This window comes from Echinops telfairi, unplaced genomic scaffold, assembly GCF_000313985.2.
Source record: "Echinops telfairi isolate 266 unplaced genomic scaffold, ASM31398v2 ScPeMD7_24;HRSCAF=84, whole genome shotgun sequence".
NCBI lineage: Eukaryota > Metazoa > Chordata > Mammalia > Afrosoricida > Tenrecidae > Echinops > Echinops telfairi.
Window position 1 is genome coordinate 3597267 of NW_022103921.1, and position 21251 is coordinate 3618517.

Here is a 21251-nt window from a genome sequence, read left to right on the forward strand (position 1 = left end):
AGGTAGCGTCAAGAAATGCATCAACTTGGGAGGGTGATCTAAATAGATACTATCCAGATCCCGCACAACAGACTTGAGAACCCAGCACCGTGGATATGGATGACAACCTTCCAGGGCAGAAGTGCGAAGGAAGAGGGAAGGAGGTAGATCACATAGCAAGAGAGGAAGAGCCTGAATGAAACAGTGACTAGAGAGGCATGAGAAGCAGTGAACTGCCAGTGGGCACCGTGGAGCCCTTTAGAATTTGTGCAAGTGGCATTCCAATTAGAGTAGAAACCGGGAATCAGCTCGGCTCACCCAGGACTGTACCAGCACCCACGTCAGTGACTGGCAACCAGAGAGATGTGACCTCTCCCCTGACTCGCCACAACCTCTCACGTCTGCAGGCACAGCCCCGCTCCACCCAGCGGCTGTTCAAATCCCACCCCTCCCGGGCAGTGCCGCGCCTCGCTTCTTTCTCTGTTCTGTGTCTGTCTTCATCGTCCGGCCCTCTCCCTGGTTTTGTCTTGTTCTTTTCCTCACTTAAAAAAAAAATCCCACTGTGTCCCCTGCCTCCACCCCGCATCCCCCACCCCCAGAGTCTGCCCCTGCCCTTCCCTGTGGATCGTGGACGCTCCCATGGACCAAGAAGGGCAGTGTTGATCCATGATGCTTCTGGTACACACGCACCAAATCTGTCTCCGAAGAAGGACAGCTAGGAGGCGCCTTAGAAGTGACTGGGCGAAACTTTGGACATGCGATCAAGAGACGAGTCTGGAAAAGGACATCATGCTGATCACGTAGAGAGGCCTCGGAAACAAGGAGATGGATGTACCAGTGGCTGCCAGGACGGCTCAGACGCGGGCCGGCTCGGGAGGGTGCCGCAAGGTGGGCAGCACCGTGGTCTCGTGTGCACGGTGCCACGACGTCAGGACTGACTCGCTGATGCGAAACGATGACAAAAACACGATGTCTGCTTTGAACGGTTAGAAATCATGAAAAACAAGCCCTTTAAAAGTTTTAAAAATAAAGGTGTGGAGATCCCCTTGCAGAGGGGTCTCGGGGAGGAGATGAGCCAGTCAGGGTGCGATGTAACAACAATGAGAAATACAACCTTCCTCTAGTTCCTAAAGGTTTCCTCCCCGCTCCCACTACCATGACTCGAATTCTATCTTGCAAGTCTGGCTAGACCAGAGGAGGTACACTGGTACAGATGGGAACTGAAAATACAGGGAATCCAGGACGGATGAGCCCTATAGGACCAGTGGTGTGAGTGGCAAAACAGGGAGGGTAAAGGGAGAATGGGTAGGGAAGAGGGAACCGATTACATGGAACTGTGTGTGACCTCCTCCCTGGGGGACAGACAACCGAAAAGTGGATGAAGGGAGACGTCGGACAGGCAAGAAATGACAAAATACCCATTTATACACTATCAAGGGCTCATGCGGGAGGGGGGAGCGGGGAGGGAGGGGGAAAATGAGGACCTAATGTCGGGGGTTTCAATGGAGAGAAAATGTTTTGAGAAACGATGTCCAAATGCGCTTTACACAATTGATGTGTGTATGGATTGGGATAACAGTTGTATGAGCCCCTAATAAAATGTTAAAAAAACAAACAAACAAAAAAATAAAGGTGAACACTGTGTACAGGTAGCTCTGCTAGCTCGATGGATCTGAAGGTGAATTACTGCGTTTCCTGGCTAAGACATCTGACCGGGCCCGTTTCCTGGCAGCAACCTGAGCTGGGTTAGCGGGGTCCCCAGCAGTCACACCCTGTGGCAGGTCATTTGGTTTGGTTTGAATTGTGTACATATTTTTATAACAGAACATTTGTCATTTCGGCATCCGTCACATGACAGTCATCTTGTCCAACCATTAGCATTACCCATTCCTAAATATTCCCATCACCCTCAGCGTCCACTAAGCAAGCCCTAGCCCCCAGCTTGGAACCGCTAACACGCGGGTCTCTGTCCATTCGTGTATTCTAGGTACTTCATATAAGTGGGCTTCTGTTTTTTTGTGTATTTCAGGTGTTTGTGGCCAGTCCTCACAAAACCCAGCCTATTGTGGAGATCCTATTAAAAAATCAGCCCAAACTCATTGAGTTTCTTAGCACCTTCCAGAAGGAGAGGACGGACGACGAGCAGTTCACTGATGAGAAGAACTACTTGATTAAGCAGATTCGAGACTTAAAGAAAACTGCCCCTTGACCTCCTCGCCCCATCCGGTGCAGCCCTGGGCCCCCTCTGCTGTTTGTCCAATGAGTGTGAGTCCAGCCAGTCCTCATTCCTGGGGTAGCTTTGAAGGCGCCTGTTCCCCCTCGAGTCATTGTTCAGGTAGATGAAGCATAAACATTTGAATGAAAGAGAGAAAAAAAAAGTAGAATAATATATGTTCATCAAGTCTGTGATGATTTAAGTGAAATCAGAGCCATTTGATTAGCCGTGCTAAAAGCACCCCCCCTCCCCCCACTCTGTTGTTGACAAACAGCAGCAGGGTCGGGCACTTGAAGGCTCCACGCCAGATCTCAGTGGCGGTGCCACCGGGTCCTTGGGGCAGGAACGGGGACACATTCATCCTTCCTCTCGGCACTTCAACGCCTTTCTTCAGCAAGGCGCTGAAAGGTCCAAGAAAGCGGGCGGATGCGTCTGTCGTGGTGTGCCTACTGTCTTTCCACTGTACAGGACCCGCTGCCACCTCCAGGGCAGATGGTCCCTCGCTGCCGCACCTGCCACCTCCTCCAGTTCATTTTCTGCTGTGTCCGCTGACTTCTGAGGACGCTTCTCTGAGCCCCGTCAGGACAGCTGTGGGGAAAGCTTGTTGTAGACAAGGAGGCATTTCTTCAGGATGACTGGCCACAGGCCGGGGGAGAAGACTACTTTTCTTTCCCTCCCTCCCTCCCTCCCTCCCTCCCTTCATTCATTCTTTCTTTCTTTCTTTTGAATAGAGAGTGAGTTTGTTGAATGGAATACTTAGGGGGAAAAGAACTCGTCTAAAAGGCTTGGTAGAATTTAGAGCCAGGCCTTCAGTCTGCTAGTAACAGACCTCTCACCGTTGACTGGCTTTCTGGTGGGGCTTCTGCTAGGAGCTGGTTCTCTTAGAGTAACCCCTCTTTCCAGGTCCATGGGCTCCTGCACCCGTGCACCCCAGACTTCATCGCGTGCCCTTGTTTTCAGACCAAGACCGCTTTTCTAACCAGGGAAGGGAAATAGTTAAATGCACGAACAGCTTCTCAAATGCCTAAACCCTTCTTTTTCCCCCCTCCGTTGTTTTTATTCCTGGAAGCTGGCCCGTGTGAACCACACATCAAAGTCTTCCGTGAAAAGCAGAGAGCATAAATATTTGGTTCTTAATTCCCTATTACACACTCGAGTGATGAAGGGGTTCGGTTGTCTTCTTTCAAAACAGCCTGAGACCAGCCGGAAAACAAGAACAGAAAAGGTCGTGGCTCGTTTTCAGCCATCAGGTGTATGCAATGGAATGTTAATGCTCTGTTTATAAAACACTACACGCGTAACTGCTAATTTGTCTGTTTTCGTAATTCTCTTTCTAAATCATGTGTTGTTGCTTTCAAAAACCCATGTGCTTTCTAACACTGGGGGGCTGTGTTCTTGACTTTTAATCCACCAATGATTTCACCACGCAGAGAGAGAGAAAGAGGAGTCTGTTCTTCCTCATCGGCACCCTTTGTCGAGTTTTGTATCTAAAGAATCACCTGGCAGGGTTCCCCGGGCTCGGCCAGGGCCCAGGTTGTCTCCGTGTGCAGCGTAGACTCTTGCGCAGGTAGAGCAGGTAGGCAGGCCTGCTGGACCTCCTTGGGTAACAGTTCTGACCAATAGCCATGTGGCATATTCCAGTGGCAGGCCCTAATGGCTTCCATTCCTGAGCCATTAAAACCAGATTATGTCCGTAGCACATCCTGCCAGCCCAAAGGCCCTTAGAATTTGACTTGGCCAGTTTTGCTCATTTAAGCCATAGAGATCGTGTAGATGTTTTAATTAAAGGGGAACTAGCCGTCAGAAATTGATTTGGTTGCTTAACACTGCTCCACCACCTCATAGGGCACAGTTTGTTGTATTGAAAGCAAGGCACTTTTATAATTTTTTCTTAATAAAGAAGATATGTTATTTCCTCTGGGCTTGAACTAGCTCTTTCCTTTTTATCCTAGCTGAATACTTGCCAAACTGTAAACTAGAGTCTAAGAGGCAACGGGAGAAGTAGCTGGCATTGTCTTGTGATGTAAGTTTGAAAAGTATTCATGTGAAAGGCAAGCAGAAGTTCAAGCGATGTTTGCGCAAAGGTCACTAACTATTGTTCGACTTCAATGTTGAAAAGATCCTATTTAATAAGTTTTCAAAAGCACCTGTTTAAATGAAGATTGACAAAATAAAAAAGATGCCACGTGTCCCGGGTCTGCTTCATTCCTGCGCCACAATGACAGTGGTGTCTGAGCCGATACCCCTGTGACCCCTCCATACAGGGAGGCCCAGGTTCGAGCATCCAGGCCACCAGTAGCCTCGCACCTCCTCCGCGAGCTTCTCAGTGCCTGGCACTCAGTGGCTGGTCATCCAGTGCTGATAACGCCATCTTCGGAATCACCGCAGTCCAGAGGAAACTGAGGCTCCCAGAACCAAGGAGGGCTCAGTCTGGGACACACGCCAGTTGTGACCAGAGGCCAAACAACTCCTGTGGTGAATGAGGGGAGGCCCAGGGGCAGGGGCCCTGCTGTCTGGAGGCCCCCTTGGGGTGAAAGTCCTAGAGGGGAGCAGGCAGGGACTGAGAGCAGCACGTTCTTGGAGGCAGCTCCTCATCTGGCCTTGGCACCTGCACAGTTACTAGGACTGCCCTTTGCAAATAGCAGCGAACCGAGCATGCTTGTCACGCCCGGTCACTCCTTGTGGCCGTGCGGAGTAGTGGGCAGGGCAGGAGAGAGAACTTGTCCAAACCTCTGTCAGCCACAGCTGTTTGTCTGTGCATTTCCCACGAGACGCCGCTGCTCTGAGCCACAGTGCACTCGGGATGTAGAGAAGACCCGAAAGCGGCAGGCGATCATGTGGAGGGGGAAAACTTAGAGATTTTTTACCAATGGGAAAAGCGAGTTGCTTCCAAATAGATCGACAGGTCTTGCGAGGCTGTTGGGATTAGAGGACGTTGGAACTTTCTTTCTTTTTGTCTTGTCTTCGGGAGAACAGGGTGCCTGGCACGGAGAATTGCCCGTGTTTCTCCAGGAGGATGTTGGGTATTGTAGGTGGGGGTTGGGGTACTCATGTAGATTGTGTGGTTGTTGTTGATTGTAACTCAGTTGGCCCTCTTGTACAGAGGAGAACTGCTTCAAAGCATTTTATTGGTGGGAATCATGATAGAATCCTATCTCGAGGCCTGTCTTCTGTGCGGCCACTGGGGGCACGAGGGGCTCAAACCACCACCGTTTAGGGTAGCACTTGATCCCAAACCATTTATGCCCCATAGGGACCTCGTAGTTGGATAGAGGCCTGACACACAAATCATAGAGACCTTCGAAAGATGGGCTTGGTCTTCCTAAGAAGACTGAGAAGATTGAAGGTAGCTATGAAAGAAGCCTTAAAAAAATTTTAAGTTTTATTGACATAAGTCACATATCATAGAATTGTTTTAACTTATTTAGAAGTTATGCAATCATCACGAACTACAGCCAATCTTAGAACATTTTCTTCTTGTGCTCACTAGCTCCCCATTCCCAGCCCACCCCCCACCCCCCCAGCCATCACCTAAAACTCAAAACCCAAATGCACTGCCATCACGTCCCTGCCGACTCGCAGGGGCCTGTAGTGCAGGCTCAGAGCTGCCCCTGTGGGTTGCCCAGACTGGAACTCACGGCGGGGAGAAAGCGTGCGTTTCTCCCAAGTTTGTCCAACAAAGTGGTTTTCCATCCGACAATTCAATACACGTTTTGTTGCGTTCCCGCTCGCTGCACGGTCACCATTTCCGTGCCTCCTCAGGAGCTTCTCCCTGACCTGCCTTGGTGGCCTCTGGCCCTGTGGTCTAAGGGCCAGTCCCTCCTGGACGTTACTGCCCCTCGCATCGAAGTACTAACACTCACAGTGGAGCCAGAGTGTCACAACGTTGTTTTAAAGAGTCACGGGGAGACAGGGGGGTGGATATTGTAGAAGGGCCACCAGCTTTGCTGTGCCGCCGCCCTCTCCCTGGGGAGGTGATGACCAAGACTTGGCATCGGGAACAGAGGGTTCTGTTTGTGATCAGAAGGCTCGGGGCAGAGGGGCACCCCTGACTGCCGTGTGGTTCCTTATGTGGGGACAAAGCCCTCACCCTTATCGGGAATTAGTGTGACATTCACATGGAGATGGCCTGCCTGGCTCTATGAATTAGCCTCGGGGCTGCAGAGGCCCTGGGAGGCGGGGGAGGGAGTGCTGCCTCTGGGGGTTGGCAGTGCAAGGCCCGCTCCTTGCCTTCACCGGGACCACTTCCGGCCCCACTGGCCTATTCCGTCATCAGTTGGTAGTTCCTGTGTGAAACCAGGCTTGTCCGTGACCCGAGCAGCCAGGTTGCCTCCTTCTGTTGGGGCAGGCTGTTTGGCTTTGGCCTTAACCAGGGGTCCTCAAACTGCGGCCCACATGCGGCCTGCCGAGGGCATGTATCCGGCCCGCCGGGTGTTTTTGCCCCATTTGTTTTTTACTTCAAAATTAGGTATGTGTAGTGTGCGTAGGAATTTGTTCATAGTTTTTTTTTTAAACTATAGTCCGGCCTTCCGACGGATCTGAGGGACAGTGAACTGGCCCCCTGTTTTACAAGTTTGAGGACCCCTGCGTAGGCAATAGAGCCAGAGTCTGGTCAGAGCTGCCTATGAAAAGGTGTTGATAAGCCCTGTTATGGATTAAACTGTGTCCCCAACCAGACGTCCCGATTTTTGGCGTTTTAAAAAAGCCCCGATTTTTGGAAAGAATGCACGACAAGCTAGGGAACGGTCTATTTGGTCCATATAGACCAACTTTTTAATCAAGAACCCCTCCCCACCCACCCGGTCAATGGCGCCCCACTTTAAATCTGGTCACCTTACCCAAATCCAAAAGACATGTTGCGGTCTGGATCCTGGCACCTGCGGCTATCACCCTGTTTGGAGAAATAGGGCTTCTATCTTGGTAGTTCAGTCAAAGGCGGTCAGACTGAAGCAGGCTGGGTCCCTAACCTCATACCTTTCTGAGTGGTGGTAAGGGGAGAGGCAGAGGTATCTGTAGACAGCGTGCAGGAACTGGGAGGGGCCCCCAGGAGGAGTCAACACAGCAGAGACCCTGCGCGTGGACTTTTAGTCTCTGGAGAGAACCCCGTGTCCCTGTGGTCACAGCACCTTCTAGGGTGGATTCTGCCCTGGGAGGAGCCAGCAGCAAACCTATGTGAGTCAGATTGGATCTCTCTCCATTAAAAATGGGATACAGTGACCCCTCGTTTATCGCGGTTAATCGGTTCTAGACCTTCCCGTGATAAATGAAATTCCGCGAAGTAGGATTCCTTATTTGTAAATCAAATATTTTCGTAGTTTTTTTTTTTAGAGCATAGAGGACATGAAAAAACACCCATGACACTCTTATTACCCAAGTTATTAAACGAAAAAGGGAAAATACAGTCAAACATTTTGGACGTTACAATGATCATTTATTATTTATTATATTATTTATGGCATCAAGCGTGTACAGTCTGAGCCAATCAGTGGCAGTAATGACAGAGCATGCGCTGTTACGCCAAAACCGCGCTAGAGTGAAGCCGCGGAAGTCGAAGCGCGACGTGGCGAGGGTTCACTGTACTTGCTATCTAGCTGTGATGCCCCAAACAGGCATGTCCTCAGGCAGGCAGTTAAACACAGGCAGCCTGAGCATGGGGTGGGCTGGAAGCAGTGGCTGTGTGCCTCTCAGTAGGGAACCATCCTTACCCAACGGTCCTTCACTTTCCATTCAGAAAAAGAAGGATGCTCACGCAGCGAGGCTCTGGCCCCTGCTGGGGAAGTCCTCTGCAAAGGCCAGCTGACCAGGTGGAGACCACCCTGGCAGACCCTATCCACCTGGGTGGGCTCACCACCCCTTTGCCCCCCACCTAGACCACCGGCCTGTGTCCAGCCTGTGAACGGTATCTTGATTGCTTCAGCAGAGGTTCCTGGGTCCTGGGGACCCTCTGCTCACCGGGGGCCAGGTTACCTGGGGGGGGAGGGGCGGCGGCCACATTCTCAGTGTACGGGAACAGCCCCTTCCTTTGACCTGCAAGGTGTGTTGATGGTACAGTCCCTCGGCTGCCCCGACAGACACAAACAAAATACGTGGCCTGCTTGGACCCAGTGTCCCATTAGCACTGCATGGCTCAAAAGCCTGACCCCTCCATCAATCAAGACCATGTCTGATACCTGCCCTCTCTGCTAAGTCGTTCAAAGTGCCGCTCGCTCGGGTGAAACTGCTTGACAGGACAGAGAAAAGGTCTGTTCTAAGAGGCGTGGTAACTAGCGAAAAAAGAGAAAGGTTAGACTTGAGTTCTACCATTTGGAGGAGACTCTTTTCTTGGAAGCTCCTTGGCTGGCCTTGCCAGTCCCCTAGCATATTTATCATCGCACTCACTCCTCAGGACCGTCAGCCCTACTTCCCCGCAGACCACCACCACAGACCACCACCACCGGCACATCAAATAATGGCTGTGGGAGACTCGTGTACACTGCTCAACACCCCAACCACATCTACCTCTGACCACACAGACAGACAGCTTTGTGCCCATAGTTCGTTTTAAAGGCCTCCAACCCAAACTCTTGGGTGGGGCCTGGGCAGGCGAGGCATATAACAAGGCTCCGGCTGTGTCCAGGGGGCGGGCCAGGGGTGGGGATGCAGGTGGCAGCAGGGAGAGCCGCAAAGCTCCAACAGGACCCTAGAACAGCAGATGGTGCTGGGCACACACCACTCTTGCCCCCCTCCCTCTCCATCCCCAGAGTCACCGGCCTTGCAGCACCCTAGGGTGTGGTAACCTCCCGCAGCCCCGCCAGTGCCATAGTCTTCCAGCTTCCCGCCTGGCATCCCTAGCCCAGCTGAGTCAATCCAACAGCGCTCCAAGCTGGTTTCCGTTCAAAGCAGCCCGGCCTCACTTTCTGGGGGCACGCAGCCCTCTAGTGGCCGAAACGGGAATGTCTGCTCTGCCAATGCTACCGGGAAGCGAATACCACTCACTGCTGTGCAGTCAGTACCGACCCACAGAGACCCTATCGGAACATTGATCCACTACCAAGCGGTAACACTGGTCTGGAAGGAAAATCTATTTGGTGGATATACGAAACTATAACCAGGAGGCTGGCAGGCTTCACTTAGGCTGAGCTGGAAGTCCTGCATCCAAGAACATCTAGAAATCCCCCATGCAAGCAGCCACCTTGGCTTAGTTTAAGGACGGGTGACTGCCCAAACTGGGCTCCTGGGGGTCCTGATGCCCTGAGTCACCACCTTCTTCCAGACTAGGTAGGAGCCTCTTTCCTTCCCCAGGGTGGTCCTGGCTAGTGTTCCCTGTTTAAACCCGTGAGGACCCCTTGACTTCCAGTGCTCTGAGGAGAGAGTTGGCCCTTAGGTGATGGTGTGTCCCTGGAGACAGACTAAGAGGCAGAGGGCCCAGGAGTGAGTGCTGGGGGAGAGGGCAGAGAGGTGAAGCCAGGTCACAAGGTTAAGACCAACAAGAACCTGGAGAGGAAAGGGTTGTGCTAGGAGATGATGAGTGTTAAGACAGGACATGATACAGCAAAGGCACAGAAGGCAAAGGCTTTGGCTTTGGGGAGCTCCTTCCTGTGGGGCAGAAACAGAGCAGGGGTTTATGGGATCAAACCATGAGGAGGGTGCTGAAACACAGGGCAGGCTTTCAAATGACAGGAAAGGAAAACAAGGACCCAGTAACGTAAACCAAGGATGTTTTGTCACGATGCTGTGGGTTGGCTTCGAGGGGGCAGGGCACTTCATCCAGACTGAGCTGTGGGGGGGGTGGGAAGGTGGGACTCTGCCTTCTGTGTTTGGGGGCCTGTTCACTAGACACATATGGACGGACACACATGATCTCTTGAGGCCTGAAGCTCCTTGCACCACAACATTCCTGATCATTGGACTGAACTCAAAGTCAAGGGTGGAGAAATGTACATCATCTTTTACACCTCTCGATGAGCATAGTCTATAGGTAAAGGATGTGCCTATGGAAAAGAGTGGTGCCTTCTCTCATAGGAAAGGGGTTGAAATGGGGAGAAAGAACGGAACCAGTGGGGAGAGTGACAGGGCTCAAGTAGAAAGAACATGTTTGGGAAAATGATGATGATGCACCAAATGTACACATGTGCTTGATACAACGGATGGATGGATGGATGGTGATGAGTTGTACGAGCCCCCCATAAAATGATTTTTTTTAAAAACATTCTTTTTTCCATTTCCTACTGTATAAATTAAACTTGTCAAAATTTAGTTTTGTGAAATTAAACATTAAAACTTTCTATTTAAAAATAATCCAATGCCCTACTACCGTGACCTCAATTCTACCTTACAAATCGGATTACACCAGAATATGCACACTGCTACAGATATGAACCCGCAACATGGGAATCCAGGTAGATAAATCCTTCAGTGCCAACAAGGAGAGCAGAGATGCCAGGAGGATAAGGGGAAGGTGGGGGGTGAAAGGGGGAATCAATCACAAGGATCCCCCTCACGGGGGAACGAACAACAGAAAAGTGAGTGAAGGGCAACAGAGGACAATATAAGATACGAAAATAATAATCTATAACATCAAGTTTCATGAGGGAGGGAGGGAAGGCAGGTGGGGGGGGGGAATGAGGAGCTGGTATCAAGGGCTCAAGTAGAAAGAAAATGCTTTGAAAATGATGATGGCAACATGTGTACAAATGTGCTTAACACAACGGCTGATTATGTGGATTGTGATGAGATGTTAAGAGCCCCCAATAAAAGCATTATATATATATATATTAGATAGATAGATAGATATCACAAATGCAGAAATTGTTCTCCTGAGCATTTTTCCCAGAGAAATAAAAACAATTTTATGAACAAAAAAAATTAGAATTATCCAATGAAAATAATGTTCTTTTCCATTTCAAGTCACAAGTCCAGCACAGGATTTGGAGGAATAAGTACTATCCCCAAACACTGGCCAGCAGCAACAGAGGCCTCTCTGATAGGGCTGAGCTATAACTCAGAAACTCTTCTTAGGTGGCTACCGCCATGCTGCCCGGCCCCAGTCCTCGTGAGGCCGCTTCCTACACTATACTGTAAAATCAACCGGACGTCAACTGGACAACAGGCCAGCTACAAGGACGCTATTAAACCCTCCACAATTCTGGCCCAGCCAACCTCCCTTGCCAACCAGAACGGGGTCACTCTCTGTTAGAGCAGCAGGTTACCTGTTCCTGTTAGGAAAAGTATCACAAGCTAAGAAAACTAAGAGAGGCAAAAAATTAAAAATGAGGAGCTGATTCCAAGAGCCCAAGTAGAGAGCAAATGTTTTCAGAATGATGGGGACAATGAATGTACAAATGTGCTTGACACACAATGGATGGATGGATGGATTGTGCTAAGACTTGTATGAGCCCCCAATACAATGATTAAAAATCAAAACAAAACCAAAAAACCCTCTCAGCTGGTCCCCAAAAAGTAGAGTTTCAAATCCACACAGAGGTACCCCAGAGGAAATGCCTGGCAATAAATTGAAAAAAAACAAAAACAGCCATAGCCAACCTTAGGCTTGGAAACCATTGTGGTGAGTGCAGTCAGTCAATCACAAAAGGACAAATATTGGATGTGTCCACTACTGTAAGGAGAAACATCAATTAAACAAACTTAGAGACCAATTCCCAAACAAAACAGCAGAAAGCCTGCTGACCGGCCATGAACACACCCCTTCCGTGGCTTTCACAAGACTCACCTAGAAAGAAGAGATCTCACATTGGCTGGGGTCACTCCTTCAAAATGAAGGCAACGGGAGAAGGCCATCCACTTCATGCTGTACAGCACGGAGACAAGGCTTCAACCAACCAGCAGGCCTCCTCAGGAATGAGAGGAGAACCTCACTGGACAATCAAGTGAAGACCAGGGGAGGGGGCATCTACATTTCAGAGGAGGCACTGACACTTCTGTTGGTGGGCATGGTGGGTCAATGGGGAAGAGCAAGCTCCTCACCATAATTGTAAGGAACCTAGGGGGAGAGTAAACCTGATTTTATGTTCCTGGGTAGACACTATAAATCAAGCACTGTGATGACCGTAGATGCTGGCCGTACAGTCATCACTACAAGGGGCATGCCAGAAGGACTCAATGTGGAAGCCTGACGGAAAGAATGAGACCCTACCTCAAAACTATTCAACCCTCGGACTTAGGACTGAAATACTCTGGTGGTTGAGGAAGCAAAGGATGGTCACCCCAAGACGGTGGAAATGGTGGACACTGGACCTTGGGTGGGACCCTGGCTTAGTGGGGATGAAAGGGGATCCAGAATCAGCACATATTTAGGACTTCAATGTTCCCCTTGCATTAATATGACAGGTTTTAAAAGGATCTGTGTACGTAAGAAATTATACAGGAACTATTCCCCCTGGCACCAACCCTCATGCTCAGTGTAAAGAATTCAATCAATTAAGAAATCAATCTGTACAAAGCAATGACTCATGGATTGCAGCTCCCAGTTGGACTATACTCACAAGAACTCCTCTTTTCTTTTTTAATTATTTTTTTTATTCAATTTATTGGGGGCTCGTACAACTTTTATCACAATCCATCCATCCATCCACCATGTCAAGCACATTTGTACATTTGGTGCCATCATCATTTTCAAAACATTTTCTTTCTACTTGAGCCCTGCTATCAGCTTATTTTCATCCTCCCTCCATGCCCCACCCTCCCTCCTTCATGAACCCTTGAAAATTTACAAATTATTATTTTTTTCATGTCTTAGAATGACTGATGTCTCCCGTTACCCACTTTTATGTTGTTGTTTATGATCGGTTCCCCCTTGTTCATAACCCGTGAACAAGCAGATCGATTCTGGGTTCCCACGTAATTCTAGCCCAAGTCCAAAGAGTTGCTTCTAATAACATGGCCCTGCTTGATACTCGCCTTCACAAAGAGATTGCTGAAGATAAGGATGCTACAGCAAAGTGTGGTGAAGAAAACAGATGGTGCCCAGCTATCAACTGAAAGAATGTCTTGGGTCTTACAGGCTGTATTCAAACAAGCAGTCATCTAAGTGAGATGTCAACTAAGTCCACATGGAAGAAGCACACCAGCCTGCGTGATACAAAGATGACAAGAACACAATGCAAATAGGATCAAGGGAAAAGTATCAGAGCCTCATTGTGACCACCCAATTTGTAGAAGGTTATAGAGGGCAGTAGGAGCCCGAAATCCATCTGCAGAGTATCTAGTCAGATTAAGCTTGTGGCAGATCCCCTCTCGACACAGGTGAGGGAACCAAAAAGCTTTGCTCTCAGACAGAGATTATTGTAAATTGAATTGCGGTGGATCGAACCGGAGTATAATATGATACTTGGTCAGTTGACCTCTCTCTTGACCCAAACTGAATTTGCTCTAGGCACAAGTATTTCTCACTTGTTCCACCACAGTGATTTCTTCTCTTTTAAAATATTGATGCTTCTCGGGGAGGAGACGAGCCAGTCAGTGTGCGATGTAGCAACGATGAAAAATACAACTCTCCTCTAGTTCCTAAATGCTTCCTCCTACCCCACTATCATGATCCCAATTCTACCTTGCAAGTCTGGCTGGACCAGAGGATGTACACTGGTACAGATAGGAACTGGAAACACAGGGAATCCAGAGCGGATGATCCCTTAAGGACCAGTGATGTGAGTGGTGATACTGGGAGGGTAGAGGGAGAGTGGGTTGGAAAGAGGGAACCTATTATAAGGAACTATATGTGACTCCCTCCCTGGGGGACAGACAACAGAAAAGTGGGTGAAGGGAGACGTCGGACAGGGCAAGATATGACAAAATAATAATTTATAAATTATCAAGGGCTCATGAGGGAGGGAGGAGCGGGGAGGGAGGGGGAAAATGAGGACCTAATGCCAGGGGCTTAAGTGGAGAGAAAATATTTTGAGAATGATGAGGGCAATGAATGTACAAATGCGCTTTACACAATTGATGTATGTGTGGATTGTGATGAGTTGTATGAGCCCCTAATAAAACGATTTCAAAAAAGAAACAATAATAAAATATTGATGCTGGTTTTTCTTTCTCTTTATTTATTTTTGTTGTTGTTGCTTTCATTGGGTCTCTCAGTTTGTGAAGCACAGAGAAGTGGGCGCATAGAGATATAACTCATGCGATGATTTTATGGGGGCATGGTGGGGGGAGGGGAGGGGGAGGGGGCTGGGGAGCAAACAATGAATGCAGGAGAGAGGAGGGGAGCATTAAGACTGAGGGTGATGATGTCTATACAACTCTTTTAAACATGTGATATGTGAACATTACAACACGAATTTTTTATACCAAAAAAAAGAAACAAACAAACTTGACCAATGGTTACCATGGGTGAAGGAAGAAGTGTTTGTTTGTTTTTTTAGGGGCATTGAGTTTATGCTAATGGTGGTGGAATCATTTGGAGAAAGATATCAGTAATGGTTGCACAACACGATGAGTCTAATCAATGGCACTGAATTAGACATGTAGAAGTTGTGGAATTGGAGAATGTTTTGTTGTGTATATTTTTGCCACAATTAAAACATAATTACAGGAGTAACAATGAGAACAAGGAAGAAAACATGTTCCAGAATTGATTGTGATGATGATTGTACAACTCTTCTTTATATGACTGAATTACTTGTACGACATGTGGAGGATGTGCCAATAACCCTGTTAAAACAGACTCTCTTCCCAAAAAAAAAACAGACTCTCTTATGGGACCCAGTTCTGCTCTGACACACTTGGGTCACCCTGAGTTGGAACGGACTCAGGGGCAATGAGATTTCAGATAAATGTCTCGAGGACACTTTGGGTAATATTGGGCATTTAAAAAATCGGACTTTCGTGCCACTTGCTGTAAAGTGTGTGAGAGGCAGATTGCGGTGTCCCCTCCTACAGCAGAACTGATCATGTATACAAGAAAGTGTAGTATAAGGTTGGGGGGGTCATCCCCCAACCACTACCCACGGCCTCAGGAGGCACAATTGTACGGTTGAGATGTCTATATATTATATTAAAGTCATTGAGAGCATGAGCGATAGGAGAGATATTATAATAATGCAGTCAGGCAAGTTTCATGGTAGCATTGCTCACCTCAGCCCCAGTTGGTGGTCCACGTGCAGAGATGGGGAAGGGAAGGAGGACAAGGGGAAAGAGAAACAGAGGACGGGAGAGGAGTGGGGGAAGAGAGGCCAGGGAGGGAGAGAGCAGTGAGAGAGATCGCTATTGCTAACCCAGGCCTATATACCTTTTGGGGCGTGCAAGCCCACTAATTACAGGTAGTCATACGTCACAGGAAGGGGTTGCACTATAGGTTAGACAGCAACGAGAGGGGGTGGTCTAGGGACATACACGCAATAGGAAGAGGAGGGATTGGGGGTATACATGTGACAAGATGGACGGATCCTAGATTTAAGATGACAGCTTAATTTAGCTGGTTTGACCTGTTCCTGGCTCAACTGAAGAGACCATTATCAGTAGGGTGTGAACTCTGCCCACAGGAGCCTGTCCATTGTCCCTAGCAGCAGGGAGCAGGCCCACCACTGTGGTGGGGCGAGACAGCAGTCTGACCTCCCCGCACAAGAAAGGAGGCTTATGAAGGATGATCCATTTTTGAGCTCTTTAAATAACTAAACCACAAAACACCAAAAAAAAAACACACCTCACCCCAAACCCACTTTACTATTATGTATAAGCTGATGTGCACTGGAGTAAGTGGGCATATATTGCTTAGGTGAGAGGCAGCCCTTTAGACAAACTTGGTAGCCTGTCTTGCCTGTTCCTCCCTTATTAGCATCTTTCGCTTCCAAAGCAACGTGGCATTTTCTCCACCCTTAAGGCCTTCTCACACGCTGCCTTCAAATCAATACTGACTCGTGGGGCAATTCTCTGGGACAGGGGAGACCTGCCCTATGAGTGTCTGAGACTGTAACCGTTTATGGGAGCAGAAAGCCCTGCTCTTCCACAGAGCAGCTGGTGGTATCAAACTGCTCACCTTTCGGATCACAGCCCAATTCATAATCACTACGCTACCAAGGCTTCCTCTACGCTTCCAAAGCCATTTAAGCTTGCCTAAATGTCAGTAGGCTGAGCTACACAGTTCAGGACAGAGCGCTGTGTGTTTAACCCCCTCCTCCAGGGGGGACTAGATGGGGAAAATCTCCACGGAATAGTCCCCATAGGTTCCTATGCTTGAAGCCATTGTTGCAGCCACTATGTCAATCCATCTCCTTGCGGGGTTTCCTCTTTTATACCGCCCCTCTACTTTATCAAACATGATGTCCTCCTCCAGGGACTGGTCTCTCCTGACAGCATTTCTGAAATATGTAAGAGTTAGTCTCCCTACCCTTGCCTCCAAGGTGCACGCTGGCCATACTTCTTCCAAACAGATTGGTTTGTCCATTGCAGCAGTCCAAGGTACTTTCAAAATTCTTCTCCAGCACAACTCAATTGCATTGATGTTCCTTTAGTCTTCCTTATTCAATGCCCAACTCTAAGCCAGAGTAGAGCTGCCCCTGTGCACCCACAAGACTGTAACTCTTCAGGAGAGTAGAAAGCCCCATTTCTAAGGAGCAGGAGATGAGTGCCAGGCTGTTTGCCAGGCTGGTCGTTAGCATCTTGTGGTGGTGAGCAGCCCAGCACACAACCCCTATGCCACCAGGGCTCTGCTCTCATCATTTGTTGTTGTTGCTGTTAGGTACCATCCACTCAGTTCCGACTCATAGGGATCCTGTGTACAGCAGAATGAAGCACCACCCGTCTTGCGCCATCCTCAGAATTGCTATGTGGGAGCCGACCCCAGCCACGGGATGAATCCATCTTGTTGAGGGCCGTCCTCTTTTTCGCTGCCCCGCTGACAAGCGTGGTACCCTTCAAGGACTGGTCTCTCCTGACAGCATGTCCACAATACCTAAGTCTCACTGGCCATCCTTGCCTATAACAGAGCATTCTGGCGGTACTTCCAAGACAGAGTTTTGATTCTGTTGTTCTTTGGCGGTCCATAGTACCTGCAATATTCCTCTTCAGCGCCGCAATTCAAATGTATTTCATCTTCTTTGGCCACCCTTTGTCAATGTCCACCTTTCAGAAGCATGAGGCAATTGAAAAAATGGCTTGAGTCAGGCGTGTCTCAGTCCTCAAATAACCTCCTTGCTCCTCAACACTCTAAAGTGGTCTTGTGCAGATTTACCTAATGTAGTGCATTGCTGGATCTCTTGACTGCTGGTTCTAAGAGCACTGATGACGGATCCAAGAAAGACAAAAATGCTTGGCAACTTCAACCTTTTCTCTGAATTTATGGGTGTCAGCTCAACGGACGGGCTTCCTGCTGTTGGCTCAAACTGTAGGCGGAGGGAGTCCCTTGTCTCTTTCAGGCCTATGGCAGTCCTTGGAGCTGTCTGTGTTTCTTGGCAGCAGTCTTTCCCGTGCAGAGACCAAGGCCCAAAATCATTCTGTTCTTGGCTCTTCTTTCTTGGTAGGTTCCCTTGGTCGTTTTATTCCTTTTCTCCCTTCTCTCCTTTTATATCTTATAAAATGTTGCAGGTCACATTCCAGGAAAACACCCCTTGGATCAAGGCTGTTGAATCTCACCTTAATCCCCTTACAACTGACTGCTTGTGACATCGTGGGCAGTCATTACAAAACTGCCAAACCACTGAGAATCATGGCCCAGCCAAACTGACACATATTTTGAAGGACACATAATTCAGGTTCCTTGACTGTGAATGAACAGCTTTGCTACACATGGCTTCTCCAGTTCCTCGTGGCCTCTTGGTATGGCTCAGCATGTTTGAATGCATCCCTAGCCCTTTCTTCTCCCCACCTCCTAGTGTGACCATCTGCCTCCATCAGTTTTATCAGGCCCCCACTGTTTGCTGGACTACCTGTGGGACCCCCACCAGGACCTTTCTCCAGCACCTCCACCTTCATTTGTGCACAACTCACGAGATGCTTGTATGTCTCCCTCTGGTTCACCATTCCTCCTAGAGTCATATGCACAGTGGTGGTTCTCAACCACGACGGTCATCAGAAGCACCTGCAGAGATTACAAGACTACTGGCCCCACCTTTGAGAGTTCCTGATTTGATATGTCTGGGCTGGGTCCCAAGAATTTGCATTGCTGACAAACACCTAAATGCTGCTGCTTCTAAATGCGGCTGGTCCAGAGATCACACTCAGAATAAGTTTATTTAATTACATGCTTGTGTTTTCCGCGAGACTTCTTGAGATCAGGGTTATTTCTTATTCTTGTGCTCACCCTTGAGTTTATCCAAGGTCAAAAAGTTAACTCAAAAAAAAAAAAAAAAAAGTTAACTCAATCGATCAACAAATATTTACTATTATGTATCAGCCACTGTTCCAGGTACTGGGATTGATTGATGATAGATAGATAGATAGATAGATAGATAGATAGATAGATAGATAGATAGATAGATAGATAGATCTTACCTCAATAATTGTTGAAATCTGAGAAGCTATACACAAGGAACATGGTAGAACTGTGATCATTTAAATACTGCTATGGAAATGCCATTTTTCTATTCTCTAATCACAATCTTCTACATTTGTACGCTTCTTCCTTCTCATATACCACCTCGACGGCCAACACATAAATCTACGCCAACACTATGACTCCTGTAAAATGTGCTGATGAATACGTGGTGTGGTTGATGTATTAACAACAAATGACAAATCCAAGAGGAACTAGAGCGCATATAATGAATATGTTAATGACGTTTGGGGGTAAACAATCTTGAGAGCTTTTACATAAATAAATGTTAAAGAATAGCTTAATAGCTTTTACATTGGCATTACTTATCACTAAAGGTTACTTCCTCCTTTGCTCTCTACGCATCTTCTTCCCTTGTGCTAAAATATGTATAGCCATTCTCAACAGTCTGGGAGGACATCTTTTGAACTCCCAGTCCACCTAGCAAGCCACTCCACCCGCAGAGGGATTTGAGCCACAGCTGGTTCCACCCCTGGGGGAGTCCGGTGTGCAAGCAGTACAATCGATGAAAACAAGCCAAACCTGATTACTTCCGCACCGTGTTCACACAGTGCTACTACAATGGAGGTAACACAAAGGGATGGCTTGCACAAACAGATCTTCATTTTCTGACAGTTCAGGAGACTAGAAATCTGAATTCAAGGTGCCAGCTAGCTCTGCAGGAAGTCTCGGTCTCCTTTCAACAGCCAACGGTCTAGCATTCGTGGGGATGTCCATGTATCTTGGCATCAATTTTCTCTCAGATCTAGGTTTTCAGTGCAGGGACTCAAAGTCCACTTTTGTTTTTTTTAACAGTGCTTTATTTTGAAGACTAGATTTTCTGGTGTGATAGCAACCCGTGGGCTCCTGAGACGCGGGCCTTTAGTCCCCCCTTCAAGTCGGGAACTGTACTCAGCCACATGGCTCAACTTTGAGATAAACAATAGACACCAAGGAGGCCCCCACCCTTTAGAATAATCCACCATATGAGATCAGAAGGGCAGCATTTGATCAGGGATGAAACTCAGAAGGCAAGAAGGACAAATGGGGAAAGTACAAAGCAGGGAAGTGGGAATAATGCTGTTATATTATGAGTCTGCAATCAAGGTCATGAAACACAATGTATACAGGGAACCCTCGCCACTTCGCGCTTCAACTTCCGCGGCTTCACTCTATCGCGATTTTTGTGTAACAGCGCATGCTCTGTCATGACTGCCACTGATTGGCTCATACTGTACACGCTTGATGCCATAAATAATAAATGATAATTGTAACGTCCAAAATGTTTTACTGTATTTTCCCTTTTTCGTTTAATAAATTGGGTCATATGAGTGTAATGGTGACTAAAGGGTGTTTTTTCATGTCCTCTATGCTCTAACTACGAAAATATTTGATTTACAATTAAGGAATCCTACTTCGCGGAATTTCATTTATCACGGTAGGGTCTAGAACCGATGAACCGCGATAAACGAGGGTTCACTGTATAGAGAATGAAAAACCAATTTCGTCTGTAAGCTTTCACCCACATCATAATAAAGTGTTTAAATACATGTTTTGGAGCTGATACCACGGGCTCAAATAGAAAGTAAATGGTTAGAAAAATAATGTTGGCAATATATGTACAAATATGCTTGTTACAACTGACATATGGGTTGTTATAAAAGCTATAAAAGCCCCTAATAAAATGATCTTAAAAAGAAAAAAATCTTTTAGGTGAAAGTTTTCACAGCAAATTAGGTTCTCCTTGAAGAATTTTTAAACAAATGATCTCATATCTCATGCCATTGGCAACATTGTTATTGTGTCAGCATTCTAGTTATTTCCATTGTTTCTTCTGTTACCACTAATTGGACCTTGCTTCCACTACCTGCCTTCTGACCTTTTGTTTTGGGTAAATGTTGACCATTTGGTCCCAAATAGCTCTTTGTAAAGGAGCCTGTTACTCGTGGGAGACCCTGTTTATTTTATGAGCCAGTTTATTATTTGACCGAGACGTGACCTACAGAAAGCACTTCATCAGAGATTCCTTACGGCAATAGTCTTATAGGTTCTCCCAGTCTCTACCAGTAGGTACGGCCTTTTTAAGGCATTTGAATAATGTTCTCTTTTCCTTCTCTTCTTTGCAGAATGGTCAGTAGGGTTTGCTGGGCATCACTAGCTCTCTGGTCTCAGGTTAAAAGAGGCTAGCGAGTGCGTGGGCTGTTCGCTCCCTGGATTCGTTTCTTCTGTGAACCTTTGGCTTCGTTCATTCTCTTTTCATCCTTATAGAGACCAAGAGTTGCCTCTCAGATGGATGTTCACACACTTGTAAGGCCCCACATGCTCCTCATCAAACTAGGATGCAGAACATGATCTTTGTCTAAGTTGCAGCCCAGACCTACGGTCCCAAGCTTCTAGCCTTACAAACGAATCCCACAAACTAGCTGGGTGTTTCAGAAGCCTCCATGACTGTGACCACAACACGGTTTGCTGTGTATATGGATATGCAGCATAGGAAGCATGTGTAATGCACAATATACCTACAGGTACGTCTATATGTGCATGAGCATTTACTCTATACACATAGGTCTTTCTATATACATACATGTG

General features: G+C 47.7%; 1 protein-coding gene across 1 annotated transcript in view; it reads left to right on the forward strand.

Moving 5' to 3' along the window:
- Positions 1 to 4383, forward strand: part of CAB39L (calcium binding protein 39 like) — a 98473-nt gene extending 94090 nt beyond the window's left edge. Inside the window, exon 9 of the mRNA XM_013007579.2 lies at positions 2009 to 4383. Coding sequence (XP_012863033.1) covers positions 2009 to 2188 — 180 coding nt within the window. The 3' untranslated portion in view covers positions 2189 to 4383. The remainder of the gene's footprint in view (positions 1 to 2008) is intronic.
- The last annotated feature ends 16868 nt before the right edge of the window (positions 4384 to 21251 follow it).